The sequence below is a fragment of the Nestor notabilis genome, unplaced genomic scaffold (assembly GCF_000696875.1).
Source record: "Nestor notabilis isolate BGI_N333 unplaced genomic scaffold, ASM69687v1 scaffold31380, whole genome shotgun sequence".
In the NCBI taxonomy this organism is placed as follows: domain Eukaryota; kingdom Metazoa; phylum Chordata; class Aves; order Psittaciformes; family Psittacidae; genus Nestor; species Nestor notabilis.
The window spans coordinates 36,562-64,031 of NW_009913007.1; the positions used below are offsets into that span (position 1 = coordinate 36,562).

Sequence of the window (27,470 nt, forward strand, 5' to 3'; positions counted from 1 at the left end):
CTGTTAATATTACGTACATAAAGAATCAAACTATAGCTGGTTGAATGCCTCTTTCTGCAAAGCCTCTTTGGATGAAGAAGGATGCAAGTGGAAGAGGCGGCTTAGTCCAACCCAGGTCTCTGTTCCCTTGTGTCATCTTGGACTATTTCCTTCAAGCTTCTCCTTGGTTGTCCAAACTGTAAAATGGAGAGAAGTTCTTAAACTTTGGCATGGTATTGGTGTTCACCTGAATAGATACATTTACTTCCAGTGATCTGTTTTATTCTGTGGTTGTATTCTAAATGATAATACTTAATTTCTCTTCCTAGCTGGGACAATGCAGGGGGTGTTCAAGAAAGCCTTAAAAATACTTCAGCAAACCCAGGCTCTCCTATGGAAAAATATTCTTCTGGTGTGGAGGAGGAAGACAGAAAGTTTTCAGGCAAGTACCGGTTCTTCCAAAGGGAAGTTAGGATTTCCACTACAAATGGTTTTTACTTTGCATTGTGTTTGTGCTGGGTGATATATGAGAAACCTCAGATGGTAATGTGGTTCTCTGGAAAATGTCAGACACTACAGTATTACAGCATAAGAAGGTCTTGTTACAAAGCTGGCGTGTGGCTTTTGGTTGTTGATCCCATTTCTGTACTGCCCAGAGGAACACAATGTCCAGTTCATGATTACGGGTGTAAAATTATCAGCAGACATCATTGGCTCTGGTGCTAAGAAAACATGTTTTTCACTTCAAACATTGCTCATATTTTAAAGTTATTATACCTGTGAAATGGCTCTTCATCACTGATGGCTGGAGGAGCTGGACTGTGCGTAGCAGAGTTGGATGAGGAGAGTCTTTGAAGACACTTCCCACACCACCCAACCTCCAAGTCATGGGGCTGCCACTCACTCCTGCATTTCCTTCTTTTCACTAGGAATGGGCCACGTCAGCGGTTTTTCTCTTAATAATACAAACATCAGCAAGTATGATATACCACTACCCACGGCAAGAAATCCCTTACAAGTTCCTGGGACAGTTGGATGATGCAGCCTTCAACGCTACACAGGTTACACTCGCATACACTCCTGTAACAGCCACCACCAGGCACATAATGAGCAAAGTGGCTTCGGATTCTGCAATGACAGGTAATGCTGCTCTTAAATCACTGTTGGAGCTGCACAGTCTGATCTGACCCTGACACAGTCATTGTGTGCAGCGAGAAAAGCATTTGGATGACACAGTTCTTCACGGTACAGATTGTGGCTGATGCCATTTTCATTTTTAATAAATACAATAATGTAAAACAATCAAAGTTTCAGCTGCGGTGGTTTTATTCTTCTGTTTTCACTCTTTTTTAACACGAGGTATAACAATAGAAGAGGTGGACAATGAGAGAGAGCTGGAAACAAGAGGAATTTTGGAGGAAGACGTTATTGGTGTTGTTTTTAAGGATGACTTCTCCTACCGTCTCAGATTTCAAAGCTACAGTGTGGTGTCTCCAAATGATGCCTTCGAACACATCGGTAACAAAATAAATGAAACCAGAGGACTTGATTTTACATTAAAAAGTGCTTAGATGGATCTCTGTGATGCCATGCCACGGCGAAGGGATCAAAGGCTCTATGTGCTAAGTGTTTTTGAAAGATATTAATTAGAATTTGAGGGTTTGTTTATTTAGAAGGAAACAAATGTCAAAGAAAAGCTTTTAAGAACACGTTATCCACGGTCTTTTTTGTCCCTCTCCTTTCTATGTCTTGCCATGTCAGATCATGCCTGGAAAATGAGCGTTGAGTGTGCACTAATCTACTTCTAATGTTTAGTGTATGGACATGTATTTAATACATTAAAGCGTAAATCTACACACACATTTGTCCATATTACTACTTTTTTGACCAAAATCACCCCTATTTACTGACTAAAAGTAGTAAATTATCAAAACCAAACAGTAACCTTATAATGAGATGAAATTGAAGTGAATTCATCAGTTGATGGGGAAAAAAGAAAAGTATGTTGCTAAGAACTAGTCTTGGAAAATGGAAATGATGGAGAGGTCATTTGTCCCGTCTACTCAAGTCAGTAGCCCTTTGCAGATGTGACCCCATCTCCAGTGTGCTCTGGATTTCCTAGAGGAGCTTCTTCCCTGCCCTCAGCATTGATTCTTGATTTCCTGACCTTTAGGTCAAATACATTTTCAACCCCACAGATTATACAAAAGAATTTATACGTATATACATGTATATGGGAATATATAAAATTCTTCATTTATTTTCTTTCAGATACCTGCTCTAATTTTTCATCAGATACCTGCCACGTTCCCTTGTACTGGTATGCAGGTTTCCTATCATTGCAGACCAGCATCGATGCAGCAATCATAGAAGTAAGTGTGATCATGATGGAAAATAACATTTTCTGTTCTTTACAGAGTCATCTGTAAACTTAAAAACACAACCAACTAATGAAAAAAACCCCAAAAAACTCAAACCAGTTGCTTTCCTGTGATCATTAACTTTTCAAATACATAGAGTGATTCAAAAGATAAAAGAGTGATGGGTCATTCTCCTGGCTCAAGGCACTTTTAGTGTGTATTACAAGGGAATACAAAGCGACACTAAATATTGATGTTATTTCCCACTTAGAAATGCAACATTGTTACTGACAGACTAATAATAAACACTTATGGGAACTTGTTTGTTCTGATGTTGGCTGTTTCATTGCAGAAAATGAAATGAATGGCTAATTTGTTTCCTTTAGATGAAAACAAACCATTCTGTGCGGGAAGAGATGAAGTCAATCCGTGGCGTTCGCCTGAAATCGCCCTTGATCAAGCCTGTGTATAAAATGGATTATTTTTGGTTCATTACTTACATTATATTGTGCTTCTCCCCATACATGTACTTTTTATCAGTGAAAGTTATAAGAGAGAAAAAGAAGCTGAAGGTGTTAATGAGAGCAATGGGTTTGCAAGATATCGCATTCTGGTAAGTCTCATAATAATAACCTGGGTAATTACAGGAATTATGTGTATAAGATGTATACTAGCTCGTGTGATGGATGTGGTTCTGGTAGCACTGCTCAGCTGAGACAAGTGGCTGCCCAGACCCCAGCAGCAACTACTTACAATCACCTTAGAGTGATTAGATGCCCTGTGGCTCTTTGCTGCTATCATTGCATTTGCAGAGACTTGGGTAGGTGCAAGACATGGATATTTGAGCAACCTGGTCTAGTGGAAGGTGTCCCTGCCCGTGGCAGCGAGTTGGAACTGGATGAGCTTTAAGGTCCCTTTCAACCCAAACCATTCTATGGTTCTATGATTTACACCTTTCCGGTCTGGAAACTGTAAAGAGATTTGTATTTGGAATGACAAAGTATTTGAATTAAAACCAATGTGTGTTATCTTGGCTATGCCATGGCAAGTGCTGTCATGTACAGAGGCAAAAATAACTGTGCCTTCATTTGTAGGTTATCCTGGAGCTTGCTGTACACTTTTTACATTTCAATAACAGCAACTCTGCTGACGCTGATCACGATCACAGGAGTCGTCCATGACCACAGCTTTTTTGAAATATACTTCTTTTATTTCTTTTATGGCACAGCATCTGTAAGTCTGCTTTTGCCTTCTTAAATGCTGCACAATTCTTTTCCATTTCCTAAGTAAAACATCTGAAACTCAAAGACTACAAAGTGCTCTGGGGCTAGGCATTATATGAGAAAGTAACAAATACTTCACTACTGGGATTTATTGTTATAATTGGTAGGCTAATATCTCAATCCTATTACATTCTGACTTGGATCAGAGTAAAGAAAGATGTTAACACTAGCATTAATGGGAAGGCTGGGGCTGCCTCCTGGCATCCAGCCTTCTGGGGAGGCCAACAGGGGTCTGATCCTTCTGCCTTTATAGACCTGTCTGCTAAATGATGCAAGCCTTGTGACGTGCCATGTAGGGGACAGCTGAAACTCAACTGGGTCTCTAATTTTGCTCATTGGATTTCCAAGTTGGCTTGTTTAACGACCAACAGAAATGCATCTGCTAACTACTGATTTTCTCCCCTGCAGATTCACTTCTGTTTCATGCTCAGCTCGTTGCTAAAGCAGCCAAATATTGCCAGTTTTGTGGGCTTTGCCCTCCATGTCCTCCTTGGATTGTCGGGCTTTTTGACATTCTTTGAAAAACTACCGTTGTATTTGGAATGGATTTTAAATCTCTTCAGTCCTTTTGCCTTTACAGCCGGCATCTCAAAGGTATGTCAACTGCATCGTGAACTTACCAGTTCTGTGTATATAACTAATGTCAATCTCTGGGAAATCATCCTAGAAGTGGGATGTGTCTGGTGGGTACCAACATTTGCAAGAACCATGGGGTCTTGAAGTGCTGCCTTAGCAAGTATTATGTGCATCACTCTTCCAGTGCAGCAACTTCTGCACAACTTTGAATTGAGCTTACTGAAGCACTTCTAATACTTGTGGTCATGATAAAGTGTTGCCCTGCTTAGAAACAGCATCATGATCACGAGTGGACGTGGGTTTCTGGTGAGAATGGTCATGATGACACAGCAGTGGCTAGCATGTAGTATTTCTGGCTAAAGGAAGTGTTGCATCTGACTCATGCGTTTTTATTTTTCCCTAGATGTTAAAATTAGACAAATATGGACCAGCCTTTACTCCAGAATTGTACCCTTTCTTTAACCTATACCTCATACTGAGCCTTGACAGTGTCTTGTATTTGCTGTTGGCCATCTACTTTGATAAGGTTTTGCCCGGTGAGTAGAAATGTAAGGGAAAGAAGGCAATTTCCTTGAATTATTCTTCATTAATCCTCTCTCTTCACATGGGGAAAGTTGCCAAAAGGGCTATGAAATAGACTGAGAAAACAGTAATTTACATGGAGCAACAAATAAGGTGTCCTACTATCAAGCTGGTCGGGTTGTGGAAGGGTATCGTAACAACAATGAGTTTTGGCATGTTATGTTAGGGGATAAAGACTGGATTTGCTGTATTGCTCAAGAAGAAACTGGTTGGGAAGAATCCTGTTTTCCCAGGAGCTCAGTCCCTGTAGGTACCTCAAAACGGGCTCTAAAAGGAATGTTAAACCCTGCAGCGAGGCACTGATATCCTACTCCAAAAGCCCTAACCACTGGGCTTAAAAGGATGTTGTAGGACTTGACCTGATTTTCCTATACCTTCTGGGCCAAAGAGGTTCTCAGTGAGGTCTGTGCTGTGATCGTTCCTCACCTGCATTTACAGATAGAGATGAGTGGACAACTTTAACTGCAGATTACCAATCCTTTAATGCTGCTGAAAGTCTATATAATGCACCTACAGAGGAGAGGCGGCTGGGCATGGGGTTTATCGAAGTTGAGCTGACATGCAGCAGGTTTTGGTTGATATTTCACCTCCTCTGTTTCTGAACCAGGCAAGTATGGAGTACCATACCCACCCTTGTTCTTCCTGAGACCATCGTACTGGTGCAAGCCCAGGAGTGGGTACATGGGGGTACAAGCTGGCAGTGAGAGCAGCAATGATCCTGTCCTCAGCAATAACATTGAGCCAATGCCTCCAGGCTTTGATGGGAAGGAAGCAATCAGGTAAAGACTCCTGTAGGCATGACAGATACAATGCTACATGTTGTATTTGACTCTAGAGGGCATAGCCATATTGCACTGGTAAATATTAGACCAGGCCATTAACATATATAGATAAAGTTAGTGGTAAACATGTGAAAGGGAAGGTTTGTTCAGTGTTTTGTTCCACTCCAGAGCTGGATTTGAACATTTATTGGGCATGTACGTCCTTAGTGCCAGGGACCAACTCTCTTCCCTGCACTTTCCTCTTTGCAGAGCAGCACTAGTGAGTCTGTCGCCCTCACCATTACCTTTAAAACACTGCTGATGGAGTATGCTGCATAAGATACTGTCATTTACAAGCTTTTGGAGCTTGTCTGGCCCATTGCTGTTACTGTCCATTGCATATTACTAGAAAGCAAATATAAATCTGCTAAAATAATACCCAGGTCACTGCTTTTAATTATATAACCACATTCCCTAGGGATTTCTGCTTCATTCACTAAGTACTCATTGAGTTTGACTTTGAAACCTTTTAAGTATCTTCTAGAAAAGCACGTCACCTAATTCTGCTTTTAAGAGTACAAGAAAAGCATTCCATAAAGCAATCCCTTCAGCTGATAAGGAGCAGGACCAGTTTGAGGAGGAGGTTGAGAAATACTCTTCCAGTAGTTTTCCAAGGTCATTTCGAGGCAGAAGAAACATGCCAGAGTTGTGAGATCCAATAGTAATGGCTTGCTTACCTTTCCTTTAGACTAAACAACGTTAAAAAAACATACAAGAAGAAGGACAAGAGAACAGAAGCTCTAAGGGGTGAGAGAGGTTTTGTAACACTTTTCGTTTTATTTTTCATTAGATATGAACCCAAACTGTTTTGGAATTTACTGGATGTGCTTAATCCTGCCCCCAGCACTGTCAAAATCCATTATGCACTGGTTGTTTCTGCTGGGGTAAATGACTGGCAGATTTCCACCAGGTTGTTATTTTCCCGTTCACTCCAGGAAAGTAAATATTTATTACTTTTTTGCAACAGTTTGTGTGTCCTTAAAAGCTGTGGCTTCTGCAGCAATGAACCAGTTGAGAAATCCCCTCTCAAACCTCCCTTTCTAATTGTAAACTACTTTGGGCAAACAAAACTTGTCTCTTTGGTCCCCGGCTATAGCTGAGGCTGCTGTCACTGCCTGAGGCCCTGTTCTCCAAGCACTTGCACATCTGCCAGCTGCAGGTATGCGGGTAGTTGGTACAGTCATAGCATAGTGGTGGGATGTTTGTTAGATGCCTTTGTCTAGCAAGATCTCCAAGTGATGGTGAAAGTATCAATATGGTCTCACAGGTTTATATTGACGGACAAAACCCCAACAACCCCCAGAAATACAAAATAAGTGTTTTCTTTTTAAAGGAAATGAGGTAAAGTCTGGCTGCTTTGAAATAACTTGAGGTGTCAGGTGCTGGAAAGGGTTTGGGCTCTTCTCTTTCTGTGGACTTTCTCTTGAGCCATGCTAAAATAAAAGGCTATGAACCCCATGGAAAACAGACGTCAAAAGTCTTTGAATATTGAAGTTAATACACTTGTTCCCTCAATTCATGTCTGGAAGTTCCTTACTAAGTTTAGTCCTAACTTCTGAAGATGCAACCTTTGGTTTTGGATCTGTGCTTTTTGCCTCTCATCTTCAGAAGTGTCACTTCTCTGTCCTACCAGGCAGCAAGCTACAGGTACAAGTCCTCACAAACTTCACAAGTTTCTCACAGATTTCCATGCCAGTGTTATCCTATTTCTATTCTAGGTTTGTCCTTAAGTATATATGAAGGCCAGATCACTGCGTTACTTGGTCACAGTGGATCTGGAAAAACTACTCTCTTAAATGTGCTCAGTGGATTTTCCAAGCCTTCAGCAGGTAAGATGATGGACCCCAGTGCTGAAGAGGAAAAGATGGTTGCTTTTCCAGATATAAAGGAATAAAGATGCAAAGCCCTAAATTTTCCCCTGTCATCCAGTCTGGCTTGTTGTCAGTGCAGATTGCTACATCAACATGAGCTCCAGGGCTAATGCATCCCTTATGGATATGCTCATGTGTGGAAGCATGCACAGATGGTTATTTCTCAATCTGGATGGCCTGATGAGCTGCATACCTATAGGAAATATGTCCTAGTTCTTAAGGGAGAGATTTTGTGCTCTGAAATGTCTTTGAGTGGTATTAAAGCTTTGGGCAACACAAAGTTATTTTGCCTTTTAATTTTTAAGCACTTGAGAAACATCCACAATGCTGGAATTAGTGTCCAAGGTATGAATACAAAGCAGTCTGCTTTCCCCCTGTAACTGGGAAATACTGAACCGTAGAGATTTGTTTCATTTATTCCTGTCTGCAGGTTCTGCAACGATATACAACCACAAAGTTTCTGAAGTATGGGATATGGAAGGAATTCAGGCAATGGTTGGGATTTGCCCCCAGTTAAATTTGCATTTTGAAGCCTTAACAGTGAAGGAAAACTTGAGAACTTTTGCTCACATCAAGGGGATTCAGCAGAAGGAAGTAGAGCAAGAGGTTGGTATGTGCTTATCAGTCACTGACCTCTGTTTCATGGCATCTTGGACAGTTCAAGCTTTATAAAAGATTATAACCAGCCTTTATGACATGGGTTAGTGGTGGACTTGGCAGAGCTGGGGTAAAGGTTGGACTTGATGATCTTAAAGGTCTTTCCAACCCAGTTGATTCTATGATTCTATGAATTAAAATGCGACCAGTGCTTTGGAAATCTGGCTTTTGTCTCTGTATGTTGCCAAGGTGCAGAAGGTTCTCGTGATGCTGGACCTCACTGACCTTCAGGATGTTCACGCTGATGCTCTGAGTGGAGGACAGAAAAGAAAATTGTCTCTTGGAATTGCAATTTTAGGGAATCCCCAGGTAGGGAACGGTCATATTTATACATACACAACACAAACTGTTGTAGCACATAGCTTTGCATTTTGACTTGGCACATAGACATTTGTGCTTTTCCCCTGGCACTCAGAATCTGCTGACCTACTAATTCAATGGGCTGCTGGAAAGACTGAGGATTCTGGGTCAATGAGAACTGTATTTTAGATTGAAAGGGTAATACTGTAACAGGCGAAAGCAATAACTATGGCTGATATTTTATTCTTAGAATGAGATCATCAAAAACACGAAATGAAATGATGTAGAGATGTAAATTCCAGCCTGGACATGTGGAGGTCTGTTCTTGTTCACCTTTGCAGGTGCTGCTTCTAGACGAGCCGACGGCTGGCTTGGATCCCTGCTCCAGGCACCACGTGTGGAGCCTTCTGAAGGAGCACCAGGCTGGACGCGTGATGCTCTTCACAACCCAGTCCATGGAGGAAGCTGATGCTCATGCTGGTGAGCCCAGATCTTCACACTGTGCTTGAATACACTTTACAAACAAGGCTTCCCTGTTGCAGAGCCTACATACAGGTCCCACCATGGTGCAGTCTGTGCTCATGGGATGCATTTTGTCTGATAGCAACCACCCACCCCAGGGTGAGCAAAGGCTAAAACTGGACTGATGTGTTCCTCCAACATCTTGCTTGTGTTCTGCATCAGGATGAAGCACTTGCATATTATCTGGATATACCACTAGCAGCACCCACACACATTAGTGATATTGTTTGAATTAATATCTTTCCTGTCTCCTTATTGCTCCTGGGCTGCACGGCAATTTTCCACAAGCCTATAGGAATGTGTAATTAAAAGATTAACCTTGGTGCTTAGGAGAAAGGAATCAGTTTCAAAAGAAAGGCCCTTCAGCACTGGCCTTACTCCTCTCAACTTCATTATGAAAATGCCTGTTGAGTTCAGAAGGAGCACAGTGAGGTCAGTCTGCTGCACTCTTGTAAATCCCCCCTCAATCCTCTGTATCCATGCCTCCTTAGATCGGAAAGCTTTCCTCTCAAATGGGAGATTACAGTGTGTGGGCTCATCTCTGTACTTGAAGAGAAAATGGGGAATTGGCTATCACTTGAGGTAAATCCTTTTCTTTGTGGTCATCACTCTTCTTATGAAAAGCTTCTAGTTGATGTCTTTTCTTGTAGGGTTTGTGTCTCTATAGAGCCTCTATATAGAGTAATAGAAATCTTGGCAAATCAATTTAGAAGACTTTTGAGGCTGCCAAAAGTATCTTGCTCTGGATAAGAAGCTGCTTTGCTTTGAACGCAATCCTCAAAGCTCTGTGCATGCAACTAAAATGACTTTGCAACCTCCTTTGCAGCCAAAACGGGACCAGAGTACGATGAATTGCAATTCCCACCTCTTCTGTGGTGCCAGCGATAAACAGCTGCTTTAATGTGAAGCTGTTTTCCTTTGGATTTTAATTTCTGTGTTCCTTGTGTGCATGGCAAAACCAGGGGCACTGCAGATGTCAGTGAAAATCCCCACTGAAATGCTGCCCAGTTTTGGAGGTTTCCCTATGGCTTGAAGAGCTTCTGCTGCCTTTCTGTTTCAAATGGGTGATGTATGCTTAGGTTTTTTCTCATTTAATATTATAGCAGTTGCTTTCTGATACATACAGGATGCACATAAATGACCTTTGTGACCCTGAGCTTATATCATCCCTGGTCAGACAGTACATCCCCAATGCTGTGCTCAAAGGACAGAAAGAGGGAGAGCTGTGTTATATGCTACCTTTGGAAAACACTGATAGCTTCCCAGGTAAGAAAAGCCTTTCCTTGCGCCAGGGTTGTAAAAGGAAATCAAGTGATGGGAAAAGCAAAAAGCAAAGTTGCTGTGATGGGAATAACTATATTCGCTGGTCTATGCTGTATGGGATTTGGAAGCCCAGAGCTGCATAAACATCAGCCTTAAAAAAAGCCTTTAATGGACATGCTGATATAATAACGCAGATGAACAAATAAAACTCATCAACTAATCTACAAACTACAACCCACGGGGTCTCCTGTGGTTTCAGGATGGCCCACAGTAATCAAAGACTCTGAATTTTCTACCTACCTCAAAAGAGAGCAGTAATTTTGCCATGGCTTTTCAGCTATGGACATGAATGATGTGAATGTTAGAACATGCAATATCAAACCTGCCAGTCTAAGCTTCTGCTCAACACCAACCTTGGTCCCTGGGCTGAGTCTGTTTTTCCTATTGTGCAGATCTCTTCAGCCATCTCGAGAGCAGCCTTTCACAGGGTGTTGTTAACTATGAGGTTAGCAGGACAACCCTGGAAGAGGTTTTCCTGAAGCTGGAGGGTGAGGAAGCCATCGGTCAAGAAGGTAAAACAGTGACTCCGATTTGCAAGTGTGGGGTGGTTAAGGTTCCACATAGGCATACCTTTTAATTGATTATCTGATGAGGTTCTGTTAAATGTGAATTTCACTAGTTTTGGTAGCTCAAGAGCTGTATTCAACTTTCCTCTAGTGAATTATGTCTTCTTGGAGAAGTCTAGATGACTCAATCTTGACTTCCCACGTGCTTTTAAGCACAAGAATTGAAGGTTGATGTTGGAAGTGATTTGCCTTTAAAGGGTGCACTGCCCAGACTAGGAGATGGGAAGAAATAAACTAGACATAAGCATTTTGCAAGGCCAGTGAAAATATTGGATGTGTTTCCAATGAGCTCAGGTTCCACCAGCCTGAACTCAGTGATGTAAATTATGTTCTAGATAGATTATGGCCCCTTTTCTCTGCCCTTGTTTGTTTTCTGGCTAAAAACTAAAAGCATTCCTCTAACCAGAGCAGAAGGTTCTTGTTGACTGTGATTAAAATGTGTCCCTTGAACACTCTTTGTCGATAATGGTATTCCTTGTGCTGAACACACAGAAGACAGAGACCTGGAGGAGAGGGACCAAAGCCTCCTGGTGTTTTCTGAACAGAGAAGCACAGCAGTGACCGGGATGGAGCTCTGGAGGCAGCAAGTGTGTGCTGTGATGAGAGTTCGCTTCTTAAAGCTAAAGCATGAAGGAAAGTTTCTCAGGTCCATGTAAGTACAGGAGCTGTCACCTTCTCTCTTGGTGCTTTTCAAAGGATTTTATCATACCCTTGAGTGACTGAGGGAACACTTGAATACCGGTGGAGATATTTAGAAGCAGAAATTAGGTGGAAAACATAGATAAGCTGCAGTAATAAGGACAGTCGGAACTTACTGGTAGAGCTCTGAATTGCTTAAGGTTTAAATTCCCCCTTGTCTTTCCCAGTATAAATCACACAGAAGCGGAGTTCCCCTGCACCCACTTATGGCTTGTTTTTCCATTTAGATTGCTGTTCTTTGGAATATTCATCCTTCCAATGATGATGATTTTTGTTGGATTTCAACTGTGGGACACCTCCAGTAGCTGGGAAATCACTGCCACCTTGTATTTCCTTCCCACTGAAGAGAAAATGCAAAATAAGTCATCAAACCTTCTCATCGTCAATGACACAGGTGAAGAAGAACATGTGATGTTGATTCACTTTCTGCTCCACTCTGAGTCCTCTTAGAGTTGATTGACCAGCCTTGCTTTGCTATTTCTGTACGTCCCTTTTTATACTTGTGATGTTGGGAGGTGTTTTCTCTTGGCCAGAAGCAAATCCAGTTTTAGTGATGCTAACTGAGTAGCTGATATTTAAAAGAGGCATTTATTTCCTTATAAAAAAGCAAGAAACAGCCTAACAGTGGAAACATGCATTATGTTTAACCAGTTTATCATAGGAAAAGAATAAGGGAAATACAAGTTTGCTTATATTCTGAATGTTTGGGGGGTTTTAACATACCTCTGCTCTGCAAGTGGGCACTTGCCTATATGAAACTGTTTATACTTAAAGAAATAAACCTCTAACTACTCTGATTTCTGTTCCTGGCTTGATTTCAGGGTCAGAAATTGGGGATTTCCTTGCTGCTTTGAAGAGTCAAAACATAACCCCAGAAATAACTCTGGAGAAAAACATCACAAGCATTCCACAGTATAACGGAGCTATAAAAATATCCCTGGAAGGCAAGGTGAGGGATGTTTTTGCTTCTTTCATCCTGTGTGTCAACAGCATTTTCTGCAATGTGTTTAAATGAGGCACAGCAAAATACACACATCAGCAAAAGGGGCAATATTTGTTTGACATATTAAATAATATTGGTAGTTTTGTTTGGGGGAAACCAGGATTAGATTTGGTTCTTTCTACTGCATGCTTCTTGACAGTGATCTTTAGAGGAAAGCATTAATGCAAGTTTCGTGCTCTTCTCCAGAAGCTGTTGTCTTTATCAATCATCTTGGCCAGAAGTCTTTATCATTTTCCTCGTGCTTCCTCTTAGCACATTTCCAGGTCTCCGTGGTCCCACCAATAACATGAATTCCTTTGTCGTTGCTTTCCTCTCAACCCCTCACTGCTGTCAGCTCCTCCTCACACCTCCCGTGGGTGTAAAGGTAATGCCTTTTGCTCTCACATCTTCAGAACTACCAATTCACGGTCATGTGCAGCGCAGAACCCATCAACTGCTTCCCCGTGCTGGTGAATATCCTCAGCAACACCTTCCTAAGGCTCTTCAATTCCACCGCGCGCATCCGCGTCTGGAGCGACCCCTTTTACAGTGTGAGTGTCCTGCCTTTCTGACTGAAAATGAATTGAAACAGCCATGCTGAAGTGATAACCAACGGCTTGGAAACCTGGTTGGATGAGCAGCCTTCAAGGGTTGGGGTTAATGGTCTGACTGCTGGCCAGCTCCTGGGGACATTGCTCAGCAGTCAAAACCGGTGGTATTTAATGGTGATTTCTTCTGCAGTGTTTAAGTGCTCTACAGGTTTTCAGTGCCGTGAGATGTTTAAGTTTGTGTTACGTGGCATTATGGTAGGAATTCATATAAGTATTTCTTAGTATAGGAATATATGTAAGTATTATATATAGGAATAAATATAAGTATTTCACAAGTAATTCTTGCAAACCCCACCTTTCTTCAGCAACCGTTCGGAAAGAAACACATCAAAAAGATGATGTCTATCCACAACAGTTGACACTAATTCCAATACTTTTTGCAGCTTCTAAGATGCTAAATTTTGGGGTTTTTTTTAATGCCTTGTTTTATTTTCTTAAATGCAAATGACTTACCATTAGGGTTATCACTCACTTGCATGTTTAACCATCCGAAGAGCATTGAGCTAGCCACATTTTCCCTGGGAAGCTGTTTATTGATGTGACTCCGTATTTCTCTTCCACAGACACAAAGCCTAGAAGTAAAGAGTGATATCTTTTTCATCTGCCTCAGCTACATGCTGATTTTGGCTGCTGGTTTGCCTCCTCAGTTTGCAATGAGCAGCATTGAGGATCACAAGGTAAAACGCACATGCTTGAAGTGGTTTTACACAAGGAATAAATGTAAATGAAACATCTCTGGAGAGCAGTTCAGATACCAGTGGGCATTTCTAGATATTATATCTATACTATATCAGATTATTTATCTATTATATATCATATTGTATCTAGATATATCTATAGCAATAGAATAGTATAATAAACTAGGTATAGTTCATCTAGCTATAATATATAGAAGAAATATAGCCACCTGAGCACAATGTTGTTCCAAAGTGTGTTACCCTCCATCTCAGGGAGTCAGTGGAGGCTCTGAACAGTTCTGGTGGGGTTAAAGCTTTTGAGGGTCAGGAGGATTTGCTTGGGTTTTTTAAAGAATGAAGTGGTTTGAAACAACAGTAGAACTAAGAGAGATTTAGGAGTGCTTGGAAAGGAGAAGAAGGGTGAGCCAAGGGAGGGAGGACTGAGGGTAATGGATAAGGAGGAGCAGTAATGATGCTTTGGGCTATTCTAAATCATCCCCCTTTTCCTATTCTCTTTCACAGCTCCAGGCTTGTGCCCAGCTGCGGCTCGCAGGGCTCTTCCCCTCAGCATACTGGTGCGGGCAGGCGCTGGTGGACATCCCACTCTTCTGGGCCCTGGAGTGCCTCATGTTTGGGATCCTGCTGCTCTTCAACCGCATCTGCCCCTTGCAGACCGACACCATGCTGCCCCTGGTGAGCTATTTGCCTGCAGACACAACCCCCCCGCCCTCCTTTCACAGTGAGTTTGTCCTTTAAATACTTCCATTTAAACAGACTGCTCTAGGCAGGTTTTCATATCCCCATATACATCTCCTTGTCGCTGACACCATTCTCTCTCTCTAGATCTTTTGCACCATTGGTTATGGAGTATCTCTTGTCCTCCTCATCTATTTAATTGCCTTTAAATTCCGCACAGGACGAAGCAATCGTTATATTTGGTCTTTCATTTTCATTCTGGTAAGTGAGGTGAATCTGAAGCATTTGATTTACACATCTCACCACTGAGATTTCATTTCAAATATACCAATATTCAGTAGAATAACACAAATCAGATTGATTTTTAGTGACAGCCTATTTTTAACCAAGAAGACGTTAATACTGGAAATATTTGTCTGCTTTATTCGAGGTGAATTCTACTCTCTATATGCTCAGAGACATAGATGAAGCACTTCACTTCACCTTCTCTATTTTGATTCCTGTGTTTCCGCCGCTGGGCTGGTTGATCTTCAGTACACCAGTAAGTAAACGTGTCCTACTAAATTCAGTAATGGTCCTAACGGTGCAAACTGGAGATGCAAGAGCCACATTGCAATTCCCTGTCTCAGAGTGCCGACTGTCAAAAGACAACAGGATAATAAAAGGTCCAAGCTGGGGATTGAGAGAAGGGGCCAGGATTGGACTTGTTTGATTGGGATATTTGGGGGGATTTTAGTTACGAAGAGCTGTTATAATGACTGTATTTTGGCAGCCAGGGTAGGGTGGGAGGGGAAGGTGGTGGAGGAGGGTACCTGGATGAAGTAAGCTGTCAGAAGGAGGTGAAAGACTGGGAAGGGAGAAGCAATGATGGAAAAGATCAATCCAACCTGGCTGATTTGAGGTGTCTCTGAATTAGCTCTAGCCAAGGAAGCCACAGCTCTTCGAGGCAGCATGAACTCGAAAGAATAAGTACAGATCAAAGCTCCTTTATCCCATCCTGAGGAAAAGCTGAGCATCCTACATGTCACACTTGCCCTGGCCCTGCACTGAGGCACCCTGTGCGAGGGAATTTTTCTAACTGACTGACCTTCTTTTCTTGTAGCTTTTCTCATTGTTTCACAATATCGGTCTTCTTGAGGCGTGGAATCACATCTTCGTAGCTGTCTTTGCAGTAAGGAGCAATTCGATGATGGGGTTTTGGATGACAGTTCCAATGTGATGGACTTGTTCTGGGCTTGTATAAGTCTCCCCATAAATAAAGCATGGGTTATGTGGTCAAAGTTTCATACTAAATGTTGGATGGAAGGAACTTCCAAGCAATCGTGGGCTTGTGTCACACATGACCCCTGGATGCTGTATCACGGGTGAAAGTGGGGGGATTATGCAGAGCTCGTGTATAAGGCAGGGATATTATTAATCAACTGCTCAGTCTAATGCTGCTTCTACAAAAGAAAGAAGTGTTCTCTGATCCTGTACGATGTCTGTTGAGGTGCAGGTTATGTGGGATAAAACTGTACTATGAAGTCAAGGCCTTTGCAAATGACCTGCATATGAGATGGAAATGTATGTGAAACATCAATTTAACTTCTTCCCCTTCTGGACCTTTTCAATAGCTGAAGTAAATGAGATGGGTTCCCGCATCCCCTTATAGTTAGAACTAATTGAGTGTGATGTTACCTTCTCTCCATACAAACCTAATTCATTTTTTCCTTTTTAGCCTTTCTTCCATTGTGTGATTTTTGCTTTTCTCCTGCGCTGTTTGGAGATGAGATCTGGAGAACCAGTTACGAGATTTGATCCCATCTTCAGGTGTGTCCTGGGCACCAGGGTGCCTTGTGAGCCTGGTTATCCCAGTCTGTGGGATGGGCTCAGCGCCGCACAACCAGGCAGAATCCTCCTGGCTCAATCCCTGACAGCAGGAGGAGGGAACTTGTGAACTTAAAGACCTGTAGCAAAGTGTGGTTAAAGTCACATTTTTAGTTTGAATCAGTTTATCTGGAAGGGAGGAAATTGAGAATGAAGGAGGGTGGAGTTCTGTTCTTTTGGGTTATTATTGTCTAACTTTACTTACTGGAGTTTCCCTGAATGTCAGTGGTGACAAATTCCCACCCATCGTGTTGCAATAGAAGGTCAGTTGACCTACAATGTCCTAGACAGAATAACAAATGTGGTTTAAGCTTTTTTACATTAAGCTTCATAGCTGAGGTTTCAGGATGTTTCACTTCAGCTGGCCAAGCTGAGGGTTACAAACTGAAATCCAACGTTTTAACTCCTTTTCAAATGTGTTAGTGTTGCTCACTGCAGGATGGAGACTTCCCCATGAGCTTCATTAGGTTGGGGTCTGCAATCTGCTCTCTGCTTATCTGTCACCAACAGATAAGAGGCAACTGAGACAAATGTTATTATTCAGTTGGGAGTGAGATGCCCAAATACCTTTGAAAATCTGCCATATGTGTTTAAATTCTCCTTGAGCAGATCACTGGCATGTGTTGAGCAAAGGACTATAGAATCCTATCATATAATTCCAGACTGGTTTGTGTTGGAAGGGACCTTAAAGTTCATCCAGTTCCAACCCCCTGCCATGGCCAGGGACATCTTCCACTAGAGCAGGTTGCTCCAAGCCCTGTCCAACCTGGTCTAGTAGAAGGTGTCAACCTGGTCAATACTTACAGTACCAGTCAATGCTTGCTGATAGAAGAAAAGCTAAATATGGCCCTTGTTTTCTGATGCATGCCAGCAGGATTATTTTTTTCCCCAGTTAATGAATATTTGAGTAGATACCGTCTGTGCAACACCTCCTGAACTCAAATTTTACAGGGTGCTGCATTGGCACCACACTGGGAACAAACTTGAAAAACCAATCCTTTTTGGAAGTGATTCCCATTGACACCATCTCTCCTCCTGCACTCGCAGGATCCAGAAGAGGAGACCGGTTGCCTGCCAGAACAGGGAGCACCCTGTGGAGGAGCCCCCAGAAGTCCATGCAGAGAGGGAGAGGGTGAGGAATGCGATGGCCTCACTGCAGCAGGAGGAGGTGAAACCAGCCTTCTGACTTGTTTTCCTTTTCATTCTCCATCTTCAGGCCTGTGTCTGCTTTCTTAGCTCATGCACTTGTTATTTACCGATCTGATGTCCAAGTGCACATCTCACCATCCAGCCCACGGTTATCCTGGCACCAGGAGGAGTTTCACTGGCACTGTATTTTAATTCTGCTTTTCTTCATTCTGTTGCTCTGTTTCCTGGATTTTTAGTTTAAGAATGTTGTCTTTACAGGGTCATACTTAATGGTAAGAACAGATGAGCTGTCTTGTGGGATAGGAGCAGAGGTTTTATTTCCCACTTCATCTCTTCACAGGAGTCAATGATTGTGGTCAACAGTTTGCGCAAGGAATATGAAGACAAGAAAGCCAGTTCCATCTTTAAGAAAAAGAAGAAAGTTGCTGTCAAAAACCTCTCTTTTACTGTTAAAAAAGGTTCAAGTATTTTGCTGAACTTCTTATAAATAATTAATGTGAAGGTCACATTAGGAGACCATATTTTTGTTAGAATATTCCTCTGTGTGACCAGACCAAACACACCTGAGCTCCTGCATTTTAATTTATGGGGATTCATAAGCAGTTTTTCCTCCTACTATACTTTTAGATATTGCCTGGCACACAAGGAAGACAGTTTTATTAACAATATTTATTATTAACAGTTCTTGCATCATTTTTCCAGGAGAAGTATTAGGTCTGTTAGGACCCAACGGAGCTGGAAAAAGCACCACTATAAACATGATTTCTGGAGGCCTAACAGTGACTGCTGGGGAGGTAGGTGACTCCTGTGGGGCAGCAGGGGGATGACCTTGATGCCTTTATGAATTAAGGATGTGATAAGGCAAGCTGGCAACACAGCCCTAAAGTCAGGGAATTTATGTACATGCAACCCTATTTACAGAAGTAAGAAGAAAAGAATGATGTGCTTTGATTTAGTCCAAGCACATTGTAATTGACATCAAAATCAGTGTTACAGAGTTAAGGATTTGAGCTACACAAAGTCTTTGGTGTGTGTTTGAAACATATCAAGAAATTTCACACGCCCTGTAAGAAATGTTGACATCTAAAAAATGTATTAATAACACTCTTCATAAACAGCCTTGCAAACCCAGGAAATTGAAAACGAATGGGAACAGGGCTGGGCCAGCAAAAATCCATCACTTAATTATGTGCAGGATGATTAATGGCATGTGCTGGGGGAGGGAAAATACCATTGCTGTTACAGATTTGGGACTGTAGGTTTGAAATAGAGAAGAATTACTAAGAAAAAAATGGTCTCATGTTGGCACTATTACCCAGAGTTTTATGGTGATAAATACTGTTTGGTTTTGTGAAAGTGCTGCTCTGGTTTCAGGTAAGCAGAAGACATGGTAGGTGGAGATGATCACTCCATTGATGCTGGCCTTCCTTTCCTATGAACAAACTTTACCATTTACTTCTTTTTCCTACTGACAGAGGGGAGATTTAGATTAAATATTAGGAAGAAATTCTTCCCTGTGAGGGTGCTGAGGTGCTGGCACAGGGTGCCCAGAGAAGCTGTGGCTGCCCCATCCCTGGCAGTGTTCAAGGTCAGGTAGGATGGAGCTTGGAGCAACCTGCTGTAGTGGAAAGTGTGCCTGCCCATGGCAGGAGGTTGGAACCAGATGAGCTTTAAGATCCCTTCAACACAAACCATTCCATGATTCTATGTGCTCATGAGGTTCCTCACAAGACAGGAGAAAACACAACCACATTTCCAAGTGGTTCATTGATTCGCCCTAGAATAACATGCTACAGCTATGGAGGTGTGTGTGTTTGCAGGTGCTGTTCAAGGTCCATGATGGAGCTGTCTCCACCCCGGGGCAGAGCATCCCGGGATGCCTGGGCTGCTGCCCGCAGCAGGACCCACTCTGGCCAGACCTCACTGTGCACCAGCACCTGCAGGTCTACAGTGCTGTGAGAGGGATGAGGAAAGAAGATGCAGCAGTTATCATCAGCCGGTACAAAACCAAATGATGTCAGCTTTCGGTTCTTCCTCTCTCCAGAGGTATAGGACAGGGAAAGGTTTCCTGCTAGCAAACCTGGCTGCTCTGATTAAGAGGCAGCACCTTCAATGCCTCTTTGAGAAATGGGATCTCATTCTCAGGAGATCTGCGGGCTCTTACTGTTCAATGAAGATTTTAGCCCTGCTTTATCTAGAAAACCCTAAACTTGCTCCAGTTCATGGTCAGTTACATGAGTAACTCACTTCTCTCATTAGCAGCACTTGAGTTTCTGCACATATTCCTCAATTTATCATCCAAGCTAGCAGTAAAATCACCAAGTAACCCTAGGTGATGTGTATCATCTGAAACAAGTATGTTAGTGTCTGCTTCCTCCATACCCCTGCCTTAGCAAACAGAGATGGTCATTTCAGTGTTTTTCCTTTCCATTCCCCACAGCATAGAAAAGGCTTTGGATCTCCAGAAGCATTTAAGAACCCCAGCTAGGAGGTTATCTGCTGGAGAAGCCAGAAAGGTTTGTATTAGATGTGTGTTGGCTACTTTTAGCTTTTCTGTACCTGCTTTCTTCCTTAAACGTTATGTACAGAAAACCTTGAGCAGAGCGGGTTCCTGGCATGATCTCTTTTCATCGGTAGATTTCAAATCCAGCCTGGCAGGATCCCTCCCTCTCCTTTTTCTCCCTTCTCCCACGTTGTGTTTTTAATAAATGCTAACCATAAATTGGATTTATAAGGTAATCACCTCTTTGTGCCGACCATGTGCCTCTGCCAGTAAATGAGATGGAAAACCCCTTTCAGATCTTTGGCAGGCTTGGAAGTTTTGGGGGAAGTTGATTTTGGGAGTTTAAAATGTTAACTAAGAACACCTTGAGGCGGGTTTTTTCTGAATCCTTGTTACTCCTGCATTTTGGAATCATGAGCTTCAGCTTCTAAGAGATTTACGTGGATTAAGGTGTAGCAGGAGAATTCACCTGCTCTGCAGGTAAAGTAAAAGCAGACCTCACCTGACCTCCATGTCTTTCCCATTTCAGCTGTGTTTTGCGTTGAGCATCCTGGGAGATCCAATGGTGATGCTTTGGGATGAGCCATCAGTGGGCATGGACCTGAAAGGGCAGCGCCGTATGTGGTGAGCAACCATGTTGAGAAGCGTGTGTCAGACTTAACAGAATGGGGTCATACTCTCCCTATTGTAATAACCATTGGGCAGGCAAAGAGGTTCTGCCTTGGTGGCAGAGCACCATTTGTACTTTCCCTTTCTCCTAATGCACGGGGATGGGGTACCCTTAAACTCCTTATTCAGCAGGCAGTAAGCCCTTGCTAACCATCCACATGTCATCTTTACACAAGATAACTGATGGTTTTTAAGTAGTCATCCACTCATTTATAACTTTATCATTTCAACTGGAGTTTGGGAGACATAAACAGGAGATTTTCTGTGGCTATTCCTGGGAAGTAACTGTGACCTCTCTGTTCCCAGGAAAGTGATTCAGACTGCCATGAAAAGCAAGGATCGTGCAGCCATCCTCAGCACACAGTACCTGGAGGAGGCAGAAGCGATGTGTGACCGAGTGGCCATCCTGGTGTCGGGTCAGCTACGGTGGGCACTGGGGTATACGGGGTCTAGTGGAAGGTGTCCCTGCCCGCAGCAGGGGGTTGGACTTGGATAAGCTTTAAGGTCCCTTCCAACCCAAACCACTCTGATCTCTGATCTATGATTCTTCTTAATCTAATAGAATATCTTGGTTTGGATTGTCCCAAGCGTGTAACAAACAGTTTGGTGAGGAGGTGGTTTAGCAGCACAGTGTAAACAGCCGATGAATAAGAAGACAGACATCTGCTCATATCCAGTGACTGCTTTATTTGATCATGATGGTTTGAGCAATGTTTTCCCTCCTCTGCAGGTACATCGGTTCCCTTGAGGATCTGAAAAGTAAATCTGGCACAAGTTACCACCTAGAAATCAAAATGACGGACCCGGGGCAAAGCGATGCTCTCCACACTGAAGTTCTGCACCTCTTCCCCTACGCATCTCGGCAAGGAAGGTCACTGCCCATGGGCTGCACAACCAGCCCGGACTTGTGCTGGGACTCTCTGTTGTTTTCTATTCAATAATTCACTTGGGAGTACCTACAAGCACCCCTAATCCTTGGTGCTGACTCACACAGTGATGAATTCATTGTTTTTATTACTTTTTCAGGACAACTTCTTCACTCATCTACAAGATACCATTGGAAAACGCACTACCTCTGTCCCAGTCTTTCTCCAAGCTAGAAGCAGGTAAAAGGAAACAATCCATTAGCCAAGAAGATTGCTTTCAAATTGTTCATATGGATTTGGTTTTTACGGATGCCTTCTCCATCCTTCTGCAGCTAAACAGAATTTCAGGCTTGAGGACTACAGCTTGTCACTGCACTCTTTGCAACAGGTATGCTAATGTAGAAGTTAGAGGTTAGGAGCTGACCGTGTAAAAGGAAGAAATAGCCTGTGACCAGTGTAAATACTGTCGGGGTAAATACTGTCCATAACGGGGTTGTTTCTGATGTGGCACACTGCAGGTGTTTGTAGACCTCACCAGGGACCTGGAGGAGCACGATCCAGACGCAGCATCTGATGGGGCTGTAGAGCAGAGACCGCTTCACCCCTGATTCCTTGGAGCCACAAAGGAAAGTAGTCAGTGTTTTTGATCAGTGTTACTGATGTGTGTGATCACCTGCAGCGCTGGGACTTGGTTACCTGTGTTACGACACATGTTGACCTGCAGGTTTTCTGTCTCACAAACTAAACAAATCTTATTTTAATAAATAAAGCCTTTATCCTTTGACAAATTGATGCCTGCCCTTTGTCTGTTCAGACTGACTCATGAAGGATTGCTGTGCTGAGGTGAATTGCTGGTCCCAAGGCAGTGAGGTGGGCGCTGTGGCTGTGCTGGAGGCTTGGTTGTTGGACAGAATCATGCACAAACTCAGACGAGACTCTGAAACCCGTACTCATCCTTGGCAGGAGGACAGCAGGGCTTCGGCTTGAGAAGCATCCTGCTGGCTGGTGTAATGTGGCTAACAAAGATGGTGTTTTCTGGTAGAGGGGTCTGGGGCTGTGTTTTGATCCCAAAAGCTGCTGTTGCTGCGTGCCAGCTCAGGTCACCCTGGTCCATCTCTAGTCCTCAACACTGGGCACACAGAGAGAGGAAAGGACTCACCAGTCCCTGGAAAAGCGTGTTGAAAACTGGCAGGTCTTCGATCACCAGCTTTAAAAAGTGATTATTATCTGGAGTCATAAATAAGATGTGCTGGAGCAGGACAGTTGCCTGAGCAGGTCTTCTGTGTGTTTGGTTTGCTCTGGAAGAAAGGGTGGGCTCCTCGCTAGCCCCCACAGTCTGTGTGTGCTTGGAAGAGATGGGATGCTAATAGGGAGACTGGGCAAACACCAGCATCCTGACCCTGTCTGAGCAGTTCAGCATCTCTTCTTAGACATCTGCCAGCCAGGTCTAGTTTTAAATAAGAAATTAAAACAACTAAATAGCATAGAAACTCCCTACGTTTGGGCAACCAGGTATTTCCCCTGGTGTCCTGTTGTCCTGTTTCTCAATACACCCAGTCTTGGGGAAAGGCTGGGCTGTGGACTCAGTAGAAGACAGTGGCAGGTGGTGGGGGGGGGGCGGGCATCACACCACGTAGAAGACAGTGGCAGCTGTAGGGGAGTGGCAGCTTCATCCCATGGGACCGACCAGCAGCAAGATCCTTACCTACACCATGAGCTTGAAGCACCTCTGGTTCATGTGGATGATGCCAGTGATGCAGGTATGGATGATGCAGGTATGGGCAATGCAGGCAAGGAGGATGCAGATGGCTTATGCAGGCACTGATGAGTGTCTGGGCGATGCAGGCAGGGATGCAGGCAGGCATGCAGGCAGGTACCAGCAAGTAGCTGCCATAGCTCAGTTTTGGGCCCCTCCTGCCAGGAGACAGTGCAACTTTGCAAACACAACTTTTGCAATTTAGGAATGAGCGAGAGTCACCTTTTGCTCTTCCACCTGCGGCGGTGTGCTGCAATACCGCTGTTGACTTCAGCCTCTCTTGCTGCACTGAGAAACACAACGGAGTTTGACAGAGAAAGGGGTTTTGTGTGGTTTGTTGTTGGGCTCATTTTACTTTTCTTGGCCAAGACTCAAGAATTTGCTGAGTAACTTTTCAGAGAATCCACTCCAGCAACTCAACAGCAATACGCTCTGTTTGCTTTTTATAACATAAATAAATCTGAACATCTGCCAAGGAGGAAGGGGGGGAGGAAGCCAGGGAAAAGAGAAGTGATGGTGTGAGGAATGCCTTTTGGCAGAAGTGCTGGAGTGAAGAAATGAGTGCGTGGACAAAGGAGCACTGAAAGCCACTGGGACAGCCGGGCCAGTCCATCCAAGGGAGGCTCAGCATCTCTGCTTCTACAGGCACGCTGCAAAGGACAAGCTCTGGATTCCTTTCAAACCTTCCCATCAAGGTAAAGTCTAAACATTCTTCTTAAAGCAAGTAAAAGTTGTTATTTAAAAGATATGAAAACATCCAGTGATTAATAACACTGTTAATATCGGCTGAGAATATGAATGCATATGTGGGACACTGGGCATCTTTCTGGCAGGCTGAATTAAGCTTGCAATTAAGCTTAGTGACTACTTTAAGGTGATACTTTGGTATGAAATAACACAAATGGAGCTCAGTTTATGGCAGAGGTGTATTTTCAGAGTTTCTCAGTGTTAAGAGGATGCAGTAGGATCAGTTTAGCTCCATATTTTAACTAATCCAGCACGTGAGGAGCAGATTTCTTTCCTGTCATGCAGTGTAAGATAAGGATTGAATTTAAAGAGTCTTCTGTCACCGAGCCCATGTCCCTGCTCATCCTCCTGGCACGCTGTCCTAGTGCATGTGTTTGCAGTGTGCACCAAGGGAAGACCATTTGTTGCAGCTGCTCTTCTAGCATGCCAGTGCCTGCTGCCTCATTACAGGGAACATGCCCCTCCTGTGGGCTGAATATAAATAACTGGAAGAAGATAAACTCTGTCTTTCCTGTCAGCGCTGTGAAGCATCATCCCCCAGAGGAAACAGCACAACATAAATCCTCCTTCCATATGACAGGAAGGTTTGGAAGGATTAGATCTATAAATGTTCTGCTATTTCTACCTGAGACTTCATGTATAGAAGGTCAATGTCTTGTTTGAAAGCATATTTTAGCTACATATGTGACAGCAGAGCAGTGAATGTAATTCTGCATAGGGGTTACTTAGTCCTTTTCCTCATTAAAGGTGCTTAAGTCCTTTTCCTCATTAAAGTTACTCATAATTGCATATGGTTAATATGGATGGATCTCATTTGCAAAACTTACATTGACAGCCAGCTCTGTGCCTACTTCTTTAAGTTACCATCCCCAGCACTAATCTAAGCAACAAATCTCTGTTTTGCTTTGGCCACGTCTTTTCAAGGATGCTGCCAGGTCTGTTGGAGTAACACACCAAAGCATGCTCGTGACTGTCTGTTTCTCTCTTGTTTTCTATTAATATCCCCAGCAACAACAGCTCTCCCTACACACTTCCAAGAATTTGTTCTCTCGTAGCTTCGAGTTGCTTTCAATCAACGCTGTTTTCCATGTGAGCTCAGCTCACACCACAGCCAGGAGTTGCTCAACGCTTCTTGGTGTAAAGCCTTCAGCACATTAAGATGACATGCAGAAAGGTTTTGGTGATTTTTATTGACCAGGTTGTCATTTCTTGGCTATTAACACCACCTAAACCCGTTTTAGGCCATGTGAAATGATTCTTCCTTTCTGTATTTCATCAATAACTCCTCCAGCATTACCATACTACAGCACAGAAGTGTGAAATTCTGGTTGTAACCAGTGTCTTACCACTAAGTTACAAGGGCTGGGAGCATGTTGAGGATGATGAGATCCCTCCACACGAGGTCTGAGCTGCTCCTTGCAGCGAGAAGGGAAGGAAACCATCACCGTGCAGAAGTGCACAAAAAAGCAGTCACTGCTCTTCTGGTTTTTCTTGTATTTGAAAGTAATTTGGGGCAAAAAAATAGTGTTTGTAGGTACAAAGATGAAGACTCTTCAGAGAAATATGAGTGTGTTCCAGCAAACAAAAGTGCTCTTGTGGAAAAACGTACTAATCAAGTGGAGGATGAAGATGCAGAGCTTTCAGGTAAGCTGAAATAAGACAAAAGTGAGCAGTTAACCACTGTGAGTGGCCAATCCCTGCCTGCCCTAAGTTAAAGTACTTTTGGAAAGCCTGGCTGGTAGTGAACAACTTGAGACTTCACTTTCTTAACTGATAATATTTCTGATTTTATGTGATATATGAGAGCACAGATGGGTTCTTTGAGCAGAGTAATTTACTGAGGTGACAGGCACAATGCAGTGTTAACATCTAAGATACTTTTGTGACTTAGTCCTTCTTGTTTATACCTTAATCCAACATAGAATGTGCTTTTGTACTGTCATATATTAAATCCTCTGCTCTCCCCCTCTCCTAGGAGTGGATGCTGTCTCTGCTCTTTCTGCCCCTGATTTTCATAGTGTGCACGTTCATGATGAACATCCGCTACCCTGAAGTGCCTTACAGCTACCTCGGGCAGTTGGATGATCCTGCCTATGATGCCAGTGGGGTCACCATCGCTTATACACCCATCACTGAGACCACAAGGCAGATCATGAATAAAGTGGCCTTGAATTCTGTAATGATAGGTATGGTTGGCTTGCTAAATATGTAACTTTGTCATTATTTAACCTATTGTACAGGTATTGTGTTTTACTGGTTCTCCAGTATCTTTGGTCAGGGGAGAAAATTCATCCCAGATTTTCCATTCTCACAAATATTTCTTCTCTAGTATTTAAATTAGTAGTGAGTGCTTCAGAGCTGCAGAGCTGAACCTTTCCCAATATTCACTATATAGACTAATACTATTAAAACACTTTGGTTTGTTCTTCTGAGGTATGTTTTTCAACAGATAAAGTATAAAGCATTTAAAGGTGCCACCCCATCCAGTGAGGAGAACTGGGAAGGAGGAGTTGCAATGCTAAAAAAAGCAGAATGTACCCCCAGTGCCTTTGCACACATTTCCAGACCTACAGAAACTCATTGCAATACTTTTCTTACACACCACAGGTATAATATTAGAGGCACTGGACAGTGAGACAGCCCTGGAAGAAGCCTGGATTTCAAATAATGAAATTATAGGGGTTGTATTTAAGGACAACTTCTCCTATCACCTCAGGTTTCCTACTGAGAGTGTGGCTATTCCAAACGACAACTTTGGATACATAGGTAATACAAAATGAAAATTTGTGGGTGGGTGATTGCCTGACATGGATAGAATCCCTCTGTTGGAGTAATCCATATCTGTTCAGTGATTTAATAAGATGTTATTTTTTCTGGTCAGGGGGACACTGTCTATTTGAAGAGTCCCCATAATGCACATGCATCTTATCATCAGCTTTTGTAGTGAAAACCATTTACTTTCCACTGCTCTTACCTGTGATGCCCTTAACCTCTCACCTTGCAGATAACTGCTTTAACTTCTCATCACGGTACTGTCACAGCCCAAGGTATTGGTACAAAGGCTTCCTGTCGCTGCAGGCCAGCATCGATGCTGCTATTATTGAGGTAAATCAGACTTATGAGCTGATGTAGGGGTGGTTTTGTTTTAAGCTTGGTGTAGGAAACACAAATTGTTCTGTGGCAATAGCAAAGCCAGGAAATTCTGCATAAAAATAACCTTTTTAAACACTCAGTCACATGAGGACCATTGGCAATGCCAGTGGGAACTTGAATGCAACCAGCAGTGCCTAAAGAAAATGATGGATTTTGCTTTAATTGTGAGGATTTGTGCTAACTTCAGTTTCTCTTAAATAACAACTTCCCTTAAAGGCTGGGAACCAAGTGTAATACCACTATTTGATTTAGAAAA

The 27,470-nt window shown here is 43.0% G+C and overlaps 1 protein-coding gene across 1 annotated transcript; it reads left to right on the forward strand.

Moving 5' to 3' along the window:
• The first annotated feature begins 316 nt into the window (after nucleotides 1-316).
• LOC104411833 (ATP-binding cassette sub-family A member 9-like) lies at nucleotides 317-22,166 on the forward strand. Its single transcript, XM_010022365.1, is given in 39 exon segments — nucleotides 317-421; nucleotides 909-1,119; nucleotides 1,339-1,497; nucleotides 2,251-2,351; nucleotides 2,726-2,952; nucleotides 3,434-3,572; nucleotides 4,031-4,216; nucleotides 4,602-4,734; nucleotides 5,388-5,559; nucleotides 6,290-6,348; nucleotides 7,320-7,430; nucleotides 7,903-8,078; nucleotides 8,319-8,438; nucleotides 8,771-8,909; nucleotides 9,443-9,533; nucleotides 10,078-10,217; nucleotides 10,667-10,786; nucleotides 11,333-11,492; nucleotides 11,767-11,933; nucleotides 12,361-12,488; nucleotides 12,935-13,072; nucleotides 13,696-13,809; nucleotides 14,332-14,502; nucleotides 14,653-14,766; nucleotides 14,936-15,046; nucleotides 15,608-15,676; nucleotides 16,223-16,314; nucleotides 17,419-17,539; nucleotides 17,864-17,978; nucleotides 18,223-18,318; nucleotides 19,025-19,042; nucleotides 19,366-19,519; nucleotides 19,961-20,036; nucleotides 20,553-20,671; nucleotides 20,999-21,118; nucleotides 21,423-21,563; nucleotides 21,719-21,798; nucleotides 21,891-21,946; nucleotides 22,077-22,166. Coding segments are annotated over 39 exon segments (4,839 nt in total).
• The last annotated feature ends 5,304 nt before the right edge of the window (nucleotides 22,167-27,470 follow it).